Raw genomic sequence first — 12,847 nt, 5'->3', positions numbered from 1 at the left:
TGTTGGGTCTGGCGTTTGATTTGGAGCGTGAAGCACGTGTCCGCTATGGCAGTTTCCTTCTCCTAGGCTTTAGAAAGGAAGGTGCTTCTGGTGATGATCGTTAGACTACATTGGGTGCAGTGTTGAGGGTCGACTGTGCCGTCCGCTCTGGCCAAATAGCAGGCAATTTTATCTTGGCTCTGAAATAAGAGTGATTCTGGGAAAAAAGAGTCACTATAGCCACGCTCCCCTCACGAGGCCGGTCGTGAGGAGGAGAATAGCGAGTCCATTACTCGTGGATATCCTCGTACCTGTGGGGAGAGATGAGAGGACACTGAACGGAAAGGCAAAACAGAAGCACTTCATGGCAAATAGAAACAAAATGCGCCCATCTAGACTTGATTATACATGACTAGCGTAAGAACTATTGTCATTTATTGCACGTCCCATTATATCACAAAAATAATTGCTTAAAAAAGGAATGATTGATGCAGATTTCACACAGCATGATTACAAGCTGTTCCACAATAATAAGTTGCATATAGAAATAATGTAATAAAATAAAATATATAAGTATATAATATATAATATATATATAACAAGTTAAAATATGATGTGCACTCGTAATACTTATTAACTACTTACTGGCTTTGCATTCACCTGTTTGTATGCTAATTTTGAATTTGCATGTAAGGAATCCTGAATGTAAATGCTTGATACAGAATTAGAATTTGCATATTCCTCAATTTTGGCATAAAAGTTTATGTGTTACGCTAAAGTGGATTTCCTGGAGTTTTGCATTAGTCAAAATGCACATTTGTTTGTGTTGTCAAGACAATAATTATAGAAAAGGGTTATAATATTTAACTAAAATTATAACCATTAAAAAAAAAAAAACACTTCAAATAAAATAAATATTAACTGAAAGAATATATATTTCTTTCATCAGGTTTCTAAGGCAATGTTTCTCATTTTCATTTAGTTTAACTTGATGTTCTTAAATAATTAAAGCTAAAAATGAAATGAAAACCATATTAGACATTAAAATTTAAATAAAGCAAAACACGACTAAATTACTTTAAAGTTTTGAGCACAGGCATAATTTACATCTATATATTACATTAGTTTTTAGCTTTTCATTTCAACCATTTTAATTCAAAATTCCCATTGTTTTTAAGAAATCCTGAATATAAACACTTGATATGCAAGTAAATTTGATGGTATGCAAATACAATTTCAATTGATTAATATTTGCATAAACGTTTAGGTGTTAAGCTGAAGTGGATTTTCTGGAGTGTGCATAAATGTATTTTGCATCAACGATGATGTGTTTTGACCATTTTGGCAACTGAGTGTAGACCAAGGATCGTTGAAGGTTTTGAGCATTTTTCCAGGTACATGGACCATTTTGGCCTCATTATGAAATATATTGTTTGCACAGCATTTAATAAGAGTGGGTATATTTGAAGAGTTCAGATGCAAAATCCTCTAAGTGCTATTTAAAATTTTCTTCTAAAATTTGCATTTTTTTCATCTCCTATGTTTATGTTCAGTTATTTCACTTTAATGTTAATGAAAAGAACCTATTAACATATCCCCAGTGAAGACCTCGACTAAAAATACATTAAAACTAAAAATAAAACAAAATAACTAAAAATATAATAAAATACCTAACTATATAATTATTGTTAGAAATTGCAACAATATAAAAATAGAAATATAATACATGTATATATTTAAAAATTTAATTAAATCAATAATTAAACAATAAATAAACAATAATATCCTGGCCAGAGGAGAACTGCCCCCTCCGACTGAGTCTGGTTTCTCCCAAGGTTTTTTCTCCATTCTGTCTCTGAGGGAGTTTTGGTTCCTTGCCGCTGTCGCCTCTGGCTTGCTCAGTTGGGGACACTTAATTTCTAGCGATTATCGTCAATTTGATTTCACAGATACTATTTAAACTAAACTGAGCTAGACAATGACATCTCTGAATTCAATAATTAAATGCTTTTAACTGAAAATTGAGTGTTTAATCTTTAATCTATCATTATACATTACTGACACTATCCTCCAATTTGATACTGTTAAGTGCTTTGGCACAATCTGTATTGTTAAAAGCGCTATATAAATAAAGCTGACTTGACTTGACTTGACTATTTATTGCCATTAAAGTGAAATTATTGAACCTACGCAGGAGTCTACACTCCTCTTATGATCAGTGGGACCCCTGTGGAGAGGGTGAGTAGCTTCAAATTCAGGGTCTCACCAGCAATCCTGAAAACTTTCTATTCAGGGACCATAGAAAGTGTATTGACTCAGTGCATCTCAGTGGTATGGAAACAGCTCCAATCAGGACTGCAAAGCACTACAGAGAGTTGTGCGCTTAGCTGAGCGCATCTCAGGGTCTGCTCTCCCCTCTCTGCAGGACATCTACCACAAACGCGGCAAAAATAGAGCTGTTAAAATCATCAAGGACTCTAATCACCCTGGTAACCGTCTATTCACTTTGCTTCCATCTGGTAAGCGCTTCCGTAGCCTGATGGCAAAAACTGAGAGACTTAGGAGGAGCTTCTTCCCCCAGGCCATCAGGCTCCTAAACTCTGTGTCATAACATCACTTGACTCCATGTAAATATCACCATATCAATAAGCTATTCATAATTTTTCTCTACCTCATATTGCTGCTATTTAAATACCCTGGACAACTTTTTGCACATTCCTCTTATTACTATTTAAGTCAACAACATACCGACCTGTACTGACCTGCACATTTATATTTATATTTTTTATCTTTTATTGTATTTTATTCTCTTATTTTTCTTAATATTTGTATTCTATATAATTGCACTGTCCTTGGAGCGGACCTGACCTACATTTCACTGCTGGCTATACTCTGTATAATTGTGTATGTGACAAATAAAAATCTTGAATCTTGAGTCTGATATATATATACAGTATATTATAGCACTTAGAGGCTTTTTTTGCATTTGCTCACATCTCTCTGCAAGCAACGAGGTCATTCAGACCCATGATGCACATATATGTGCAACTCTTTCTTATATTACTAATATTATTACTTCTGTGACACAAAGTGCAACCAAAACAACTCTACACTTCTCAGGAACCACAAAATAGTCTGGTTTTATTGGTCTGTGTAAATAAAGAAGACACTATCTACCTATTCACAGAGGCCTCCTGCTAAAACCTCCCCATATAAATCAAGCTGAAAACTGCCATTACGCCATGAAAAGGGATTAATGTGGAGCCTCCTGCCTTTCTAAAGGCTTTTCAGAGTATTTTTAAAACAGCCTATGTGCTGACAGCTGTGTTACAGAGAAACACAACTACAGCTCTGCTCTGGAAGGAAGTTAAGACACAGATAAAGCGTTAATTTAATAAAATGTTTTTTTTAGTGGTGCAGGGATGCATGGGAAGGCTTTGATAAATGATGAATCTCTTCCACTTTCTCCAGAAAGACAATTTCTCTGCCCTATTGTTAGCAGGTTTGATCATGTTCCATTTCTCACACGGTGCTATAAATACGCCTGGATTTTTGAACCGCATTTCCTGTTGTTTTTCCCTCATATTTTTTCTAGACCTCCTTTGAACAATGAAATTAGGTGCGATACAAGGCCTGAAGACTTCAAAGCAAATGTGATCTGATTCTTCTCTGAACTTACTGCACACCTGCCTCGACTGCAGAAGAGAACGGGAGAAGCTCAAGGATGTACACTGGCCATAAAACCCACGAAAACAAGGCAACAAAGAGGAAATGGGAAATGAAATATTCAGTAAATCACTGTGACATTTATGAGATTTTTCCGGGGGTGGGAGTGGAGCTCTGTATCAGAGAGGAGACCAGGATCCTCCCATGACCCTCTGCTCTTCTCTGCCAGATCTCATTTAGCCCGAAGTGATCAAGCCGAAAGGGAACCTTCCTGAAACAAGCGATCGCATCGGCCCGAAGCGTCCCTCCCTTCGTCTGCTTGCAGGGAATAATTAATCATTCCTGCCGGCCCTCTTTACTCCTGACCGAAATGCTCTGTCGATTATGCGTCACATCTATACGTTCATTACCAGTCACATCTGATTAGCTGTAAGGAAGAGTATGAGTCATGCCAGAATGTCAGCAGCTGTAATTACAGCTCGCTGATGCTGCTGTAGTGAAGGTTCTCGAAGGTTAAAAGAGCTCAGAGTACTCAAGTAATACAACTCAGACGTAATTATAGTAAAGGTATACAGCAATCTGACCTCCGCTCATTTTACATGCCATACAAATGATATGTTAGAAGAACCTCTGTGCAATCAAATTTAACCATCTTGATTTATTGATCAGAACCTTCTCTATTCTTTTTATATTTTCCAGCATCCTTTCAGTCTTTTTTTTTTCTTGTTAGCTCAAATGGTTTGTAAGATCTCTGCTGGTTTTGGAGAGTTCAAAATGTAAGAATTGGCTTTTATTCAAATCAAAAGTTGAGAGTTGAATTAAATTGGCCACAGTGTGCGGGATTTTGATTTAAAATGACAGGAAGATAAATTTATTGGTTTGCTATTCAAATCAATAAATGCACACTACTTGAATAATCTACACTAATTGTGCATATACTGTATGTATTCCCTAAAATAAGAAAAATAAATTAAAAAAACTATGCATTCCCTAAAATAAATAAATACATACATATTTAAATTTCAGCTTTGTATTTGTGTATATATATATATATATATATATATATATATATATATACATAAAGTTGAATATAATGGAAACAAAGTTAATTGTCTATAAGCACTTCAAACATTGATTATTAATACATGAGAGTACCCTATATATTGTGCCATATTTGATTTTTTATATATTGCAAATAACAATAGTATTAAATACTACATTTATAGCAAGTTTTTTTTTTTTTTTTTTTTTCTTATCTCTTAGAATTTTTATTTCATTTCAAATCCAATTCAAATTCAGCAGCTGACTGGTGTAAATGGTAGTTCCTTCATCTTGTACATGGCTATTTGCATTGTTCATGTTATAGACTTTGTAACCAGGTTGATTTTGTTAAATATCACCTGACTTAAAACTTTTTACTCCACCACACACCTGATCTCACTGTAGACTATTAATACTTGACATCGAAATATTCAAGATCGGGTCCAAATATTTGCCAGTGTTTTTGCAAGATGTTTAGTTATTTATTTTCCCATGTCACAAAGATGCACAAGTTGTTTGTGATTTTAAATCTGCCACAATAATTCTAATAAACTCTGTGTCAAATTAATATAAATCAGATGTTTGCATGTTAATCTGCTGATTAACACGTCCCTGTATTAAACCCTGTGGCAAAGTTTGCTTCCAAAAGAGGAATACATTTGCTATTTTGAGGTCAGTATAATCTGGATGTAATACCATGATGTAAATAATTATTAATTGACACAAATTATGCATGTTTGTTTCCTAAAAATGCATTTTTTTTATGCTAAGGGACATTTTGCTTTCATAAGAGGAATATATTTGCTATTTTGAGCTCAATATAATGCCTTCAGTCAATTAAATTATTGCCTGCTGACAGTTTCTAAACTCAATTACTAGTTCTACGACTGTTTAAATATAACCTATTAGCAACTCTATTACATATACATGCATTTTTATATTTCAATTTGCAATAATATGGTGCCGTTAATCTACCTGGTTGCACTGTTTTCCCTCACGGTAAAACTCTCAAAGACATTTTTATATTGCAATGAAAGTATTATAATTGCAATAAAAGCATGTAATGTAAAACGTTACAAACTGGCTGAGTTTGAATTCCAATTACATAAACGCTGAAGTAATTAAATGTAGCTTATTACACTTGCAGTGACTGGCCATAAATATCTTGCTCAAATATTCATTATTATGTATATACTGTAAATGCAAATTTAAATACTATTAAAGTCGCTCAGCAGGATGACTCTTTTTTTTTGTTTTTCTCCCAGTAGTGCATAATATTAATACAGTGGTCAGCACAAAACCACAAAACCACCTTTGATATCATACATCCAAAAAATGCAAAGAATCCTGCTGGGGTGTGAACTCCATGAATCGGTGCTCTTTATGGAGAATTTGATTTTAATGCTTTTTTGTAACTGATTTGATTGATTTTTAGATCTATGTTGTATTTTATGATATTACTTTGAGATTTTTGAGATTTTATTTTTTTCTTCTTTCTATTTTACTAATTTAAATAATAATAATACATATAATTTATTGGTTATGGTTATAATTATGAAAAATAATTCTGTGTGTTGCTTTGATACCTAATCAAGTGACAGTCGTGTGACAAACTGATTGTTTAAATGGACTCTGAGTGTTTTTGTAAATTGATGAAGGTGAGCCGTGTGAATAAAGGCTTTTTACTTTTTCATAATATTTTTGAGTGCCTTGGATTGATTGAGTTTTTTGATGACACCTCTGATTTCAGTTTTAAAATCCTGAACACTGCAATATTTATCATTCTATGGCATCACAGACAATTAATAATGAAATCTGATGCACTGAAGCTGTTTCTTAATGCAGTCCGCAAGCATGTTGAAACGCTATGACCGAGACAGTAACAAGCATGCAGCGACTCGTACCTGACCCTGTGCTGTGCTCCACTGCTTTGGAGTGTGAGGTCTGCGAGGTAGAAGTGGCCTGGGACCTCTGGTCGGAGCTTATGCCGTTGCTGTCCTGGCCGAGAGCAGAGTTGCTCTTGCGGGGTTTCTTATCGGTCAGGTGCAGCGGAGAGCTCTTCTTAATGGCCCTGTTGCGCGGGCGGACTGTAGCATTGACTTTAAGGTAGGCTTGAGCCTTGTACTCCTTCAGCTCTCCATAGTTGGCGTCTGTGACGCGGCATTCGTACAGACCCTCGTCGTTCTTGCTCACCCGAGAGATCTGCAGCTTGTGGGAGATGTCATTGCCTTGGACCTTGACTGTCTGTGAAGAGAATGGAAGACAAATCCTCAGATGAACTCGCTGCTATATATCAACCGATAAAGCCTTTATTTGCTAGTGACTTTGCTTTAGAGGCCTTTCATAACAGCAGAAGGAGCCATCAAGTTATTTAACCCTATAAAGCCTACTGCATCATATTTGATGCAAAAAAGCCTGATCAAGCTTTGCTGTCGCACACAATCTTCTTCACACCTTCTGTCATCTGATTAATAGCTTAGAGGTTTTTTTTTATCAAGTGAAAACTCTTTTAGTGTAATTGTAAAAAACGTCCAGCTTTGGCTGCTGCTTCTCGTGTCAAATCTTGACTGATTTTTATCAAGTAAGCATCAGAATAACTGCAGTCGTATCTCCTGATGAACACTTACTGGACCGAAGCAGCTCAGCTTTACTCGATTCTCCATCAATAATTGTTTAGTAAAATCAGTGCGTCTCAAAACTGATCATCAGGATCGTTTGAGGAGCGTTTGTTTCCAGAAGCTTTACTTTCACTGTTCCTCAGCGGAGGAATGATCTTCACAAGCCTCCAAAACATCTTGCATCTTCTGAGGAGCGTTCATTTCTTCATCTCTCAATCAGCATTGCATTGCATTATATGTTTAGATCATTTCAGTCTCATCTTACTAATACATATTATTGGAGATATAGAGTAACCACTGATATTTAGATCATTTTGTATGAAATCTGCAATATTTACATCACAATCATCATAACTGTATCATATAAATGTCAGCATCTGCACCAAATTGCATATTTTAGCTCAGTTTGAGTCTGCTTTGCCCTCTGTATTCTTACTAAATGAGACTATTTTACATATAAAAGACTGATGCATCAAATATGATATGTTTCTTTTAGATTTTGTCTAAAGGTTAAGTAAACTGCAAAAAAATAGATCACATACTCACACTTATTTTAGTCCCTTCTTCATCAGGATCTGGATCTGGAATCAGCTCCATCTGCTCATTCAGACCAACAAGAAGAGTGTTTAGAGTTTCTTGCATTTAAAATCAAATCTGTAGATTATAATGCTGTGGTGACTAGTGTTATAATGATACTGAAACGTGTAAGTTTGGTGCCCTAAAAAATATTGATATTCAATACCACAAGGAAAAATTGGCACAACATTAAGGATATCAAATGTGAACAGTAGAAAAGTTAATTAAAAATTCTAAATTAAAAGTTGACCTTAATGAAAGTATTTTGATAGTAGCTGAAATTTTGTTCTGAGATTCCTCGGGGCTGATGGTGGAGATTATATAATAATAATAATAATAATAATAATATAATTCTGAGACAGTAATACATTACTATATATATAAATATGTGATACAGTGAGTATATCATTTTACTTCATAATGTGATAGTAAAATGTAAAAATACAGTACTTTCTTTACAGTACAGTCTTAATTTATTCACTTGCCAGACTTAAACTCTGAAACTTTTATTTTGGTGGAAAACTGCAGGTTAGCCTTTTAATTTTCTGTGACAACAGATTTCCAGACACATTTAATTATAAATCTAGTGCAATCATCTGTCCACAAAATTGTTGACGATTATATAAATGTGGAAATAAAGCAAAACTACTTACTGTTTTCACAAATACATGTTAAACTCACTACACATACAGAGACGTTCACTGCCTTTACTGTAAATCAAGACATCTTAAGTGACGTGCTTTTCTCACAGCACGGCAGACTATTACTGTACACACACAGACACACACACACACACACTCACACACACACACACTTCATTAAGAAACACAAACACTTTGTTGCTCTTTCTCACTCTATTTTCTGTTCAGCAGTAAGTTGACTCAAGGCTGTAATACACTACACCACTTTATACGGTCCTTTGACACTAGAGCCCGAGGTGGGTCAGAGCAGGCATAATTTAGTCTGGCTTTTATGTGGCATTGTGTGTTATCACAGAATTTTGAGCAGGCACAGAGAAGCCTCAACTCAGCTGAGTAAAGACGCCTTCAGTGTGTGATCCTCAGTCCATGCCCAGTTTTCCTCTGTAAATATTTACTAAGTTGGCAAGTGTGTGATGCCCAATAGTGTTTAAAAGTGATAACTAAATTCACTTGTAGCATTTAAATAAATATAATATAATATCATAAAAAATACAGTTTTTTGTTTTGTTTTGTTGTTGTTTCTTTTTTAGATTAAATAATGAATAATTTAATTATCTGTTATTTATTGTCCTTAGCATTACAATCGCCAGCAATTAAATACTGTTGCATCCCTAACCTGAACATTCTGCAGACAAAGAATTACAGACAGAGGTGCACAAAATGTCAGTGAACATATAATGTATAAACCCGATTCCAAAAAAGTTGGGACACTGTACAAATTACGAATAAAAAAGGAATGCAATAATTTACAAATCTCATAAACTTATATTTTATTCACAATACAATATAGATAACATATCAAATGTTGAAAGTGAGACATTTTGAAATGTCATGCCAAATATTGGCTCATTTTGGATTTCATGAGAGCTACACATTCCAAAAAAGTTGGGACAGGTAGCAATAAGAGGCCGGAAAAGTTAAATGTACATATAAGGAACAGCTGGAGGACCAATTTGCAACTTATTAGGTCAATTGGCAACATGATTGGGTATAAAAAGAGCCTCTCAGAGTGGCAGTGTCTCTCAGAAGTCAAGATGGCAAGAGGATCACCAATTCCCCCAATGCTGCGGAAAAAAATAGTGGAGCAATATCAGAAAGGAGTTTCTCAGAGAAAAATTGCAAAGAGTTTGAAGTTATCATCATCTACAGTGCATAATATCATCCAAAGATTCAGAAAATCTGGAACAATCTCTGTGCATAAGTGTTAAGGCCGGAAAACCATTTTGGATGCCCGTGATCTTCGGGCCCTTAGACGGCACTGCATCACATACAGGAATGCTACTGTAATGGAAATCACAACATGGGCTCAGGAATACTTCCAGAAAACATTGTCGGTGAACACAATCCACCGTGCCATTCGCCGTTGCCGGCTAAAACTCTATAGGTCAAAAAAGAAGCCATATCTAAACATGATCCAGAAGCGCAGGCGTTTTCTCTGGGCCAAGGCTTATTTAAAATGGACTGTGGCAAAGTGGAAAACTGTTCTGTGGTCAGACGAATCAAAATGTGAAGTTCTTTTTGGAAAATTGGGACGCCATGTCATCTGGACTAAAGAGGACAAGGACAACCCAAGTTGTTATCAGCGCTCAGTTCAGAAGCCTGCATCTCTGATGGTATGGGGTTGCATGAGTGCGTGTGGCATGGGCAGCTTACACATCTGGAAAGGCACCATCAATACTGAAAGGTATATCCAAGTTCTAGAACAACATATGCTCCCATCCAGACGTTGTCTCTTTCAGGGAAGACCTTGCATTTTCCAACATGACAATGCCAGACCACATACTGCATCAATTACAACATCATGGCTGCGTAGAAGGAGGATCCGGGTACTGAAATGGCCAGCCTGCAGTCCAGATCTTTCACCCATAGAAAACATTTGGTGCATCATAAAGAGGAAGATGCGGCAAAGAAGACCTAAGAAAGTTGAGCAACTAGAAGCCTGTTTTAGACAAGAATGGGACAACATTCCTATTCCTAAACTTGAGCAACTTGTCTCCTCAGTCCCCAGACGTTTGCAGACTGTTATAAAAAGAAGAGGGGATGCCACACAGTGGTAAACATGGCCTTGTCCCAACTTTTTTGAGATGTGTTGATGTCATGAAATTTAAAATAAACTTATTTTTCCCTTAAAATTATACATTTTCTCAGTTTAAACATTTGATATGTCATCTATGTTGTATTCTGAATAAAATATTGAAATTTGAAACGTCCACATCATTGCATTCTGTTTTTATTCACAATTTTATTTATAATTTTTATTCACGTCTTTATTTTCATTTTAGTTTACAGTTTAGTTTTGATGTTTGTCAATTTTGTGTGTGTGTGTGTGTGTGTTTTATTTTTATTTTTTATCTCAGTATGTTATTTTTGTACATGAAGTTAGACTAAAGGGAAATGAGAAATATATCAATTCTATTTCAGTTAACGTTTATTTCAAGCAATTTTTAAAAATGGTTTTAACTAATAGCCCTGCTATTATTATTATTATTATTATTATTATTATTTATTTATTGGTAATATGTATGTATATATGACCTAAACTAACTGATCTCTCAGAGACAACATATGAAATCACATCCAAAACGTTTCATAATACAGTTTAAGACTTTGGTCCTGTGTGAACAATCCCTTTCTTGTGTTCCATCTATGCAGTTTATTTTTATTATTATTATGTTTAAATGTTAGTCAGACGGACATCTTTGGCTGTTTGTTCACATCACGTTCTGCTTTTAAAAAGCATTATTCTAAAAACAGTTCAACTAATTTGTCGATCAGATCACTTTTACACATTGTAAACTTTAAAACAACCATTTTGTGTGAAGGGGGTGGTTTTTAATTATCTAGCTGGCACAAAAGGTCAAATAATTGAGCATCAACATGGCAAGCTGTTGATTATCGGTTATCATTATCGGCTCAGAAATACCATATCCATACATTTCTAATTACAGAGAGAGAAAAGAAACACTCAAGCTTGTGTTGCAGTGACCTTGAATTGTTGTTCTGTTACAAACGATGCTATTAAAAACTCTGAATGTTTGAGAAACGCAGTTAATTTTTTGTTCAGGGACGACACACAGATGGTGAGAGGTGTTTCCGTCACCGGAGCTAAACCCAACAATGATTCATTAGAAGCGGTGCAGGAACAGATGGCACTGCAGGCATCGTTTTCTGCTCTTTAAGGAGTTTGAAATATTCAAAAAGCAGCACATCAAAAAACAATCAGCACAAAATAAATCAGACTAAAGAGGAATAACGTTTCCGCCCGACGACACGCGGCCAAATAATGAACTTAATCTGCTTGAGGTCTGAGGCAATTGGTTTTAAATTAAGCAATAAGGAACAGATTAGATCCATGGTAAACATGTTCATCCGTAACGCCAATAATGTCATGTTTGCTTGCGGCTCTACGGAAGTATTATCCGCTCAGGCTTCATCCCAGTTAACCTTTGGAGAGATCAACTTGAAAATGCGCTCAAATGAAGACGGCTGAAGAGCCGATGCCACACGGTTTGAACCCAGATTCACTTTATGCATTGATTTTTAGTAGGTGTCATTTATTTAGGTGGGAAAAAGTGGCAAATGGCATTTTGAAGAGGTAGATGACAGGGTTGAGCGTAACCGCAGCGGTTGCTGCCTCATGCTGCCACATGATATCAACAACCCCGCGCGGAACGCTGCAACTTTACTGCGCTTTTACAGAAGGGCAAGCAAAGATACAGAAATGCTTTCTGGAAACGACTGGCAAATTGAACCACAGAAGAGAAAGCTGTAGAAGTTCACGTTGAGACTCATAGTAACCCTTATGAACAAAGTATTAAACACACAATTTTCAGTAGAAATGACAGATTAGAAATGTTGATAAATGCTTGTCAGTATATTCAGCAGTCATTTAGCTATATTTAAAAGACAATATAAATAATTACAGAATTGCATTCAGGTCTGCACTGCAAAAAAAAAAAAAAAAAAAAAAAAAATTAAATTAAAAAATTACTATACCCCTGTGAGGTCAGGAAACTGCATTTAATATCAATTTAAACAATCATGTTCATTTTCCATTTTCATAAACAAAACCTGAAATTAAATATTAACTGAAATAAAATATAATGAACATTTAATTTCAGCTAGTTGCCAAGGTAATATTTATTTAGTTTAACTTAGAATCTACATTGAAATAATCAATCAATTAATCAATCAATCAATCTATCTATAGAAACAATTTTCATTCAGAAATTCCTTGCAAATTTCATAATTAATTACATTGCGTTA

The 12,847-nt window shown here is 35.2% G+C and overlaps 1 protein-coding gene across 1 annotated transcript in view; it reads right to left on the bottom strand.

Moving 5' to 3' along the window:
• Nucleotides 1-213: 213 nt before the first annotated feature.
• Nucleotides 214-12,847, bottom strand: part of vstm2a (V-set and transmembrane domain containing 2A) — a gene marked incomplete at both ends in the record, with an annotated part of 40,222 nt that continues 27,588 nt past the window's right edge. Inside the window, 3 exons of the mRNA XM_079409039.1 lie at nucleotides 214-290; nucleotides 6,591-6,930; nucleotides 7,851-7,901. Of these exons, the coding sequence (XP_079265165.1) occupies nucleotides 214-290; nucleotides 6,591-6,930; nucleotides 7,851-7,901 (468 nt within the window). The remainder of the gene's footprint in view (nucleotides 291-6,590; nucleotides 6,931-7,850; nucleotides 7,902-12,847) is intronic.

Source organism: Barbus barbus, assembly GCF_936440315.1.
Source record: "Barbus barbus genome assembly, chromosome: 46".
Taxonomy (NCBI): domain Eukaryota; kingdom Metazoa; phylum Chordata; class Actinopteri; order Cypriniformes; family Cyprinidae; genus Barbus; species Barbus barbus.
The sequence above is the reverse complement of the archived record's forward strand: the minus strand, read 5'-3'. Positions and strand labels throughout refer to the sequence as shown.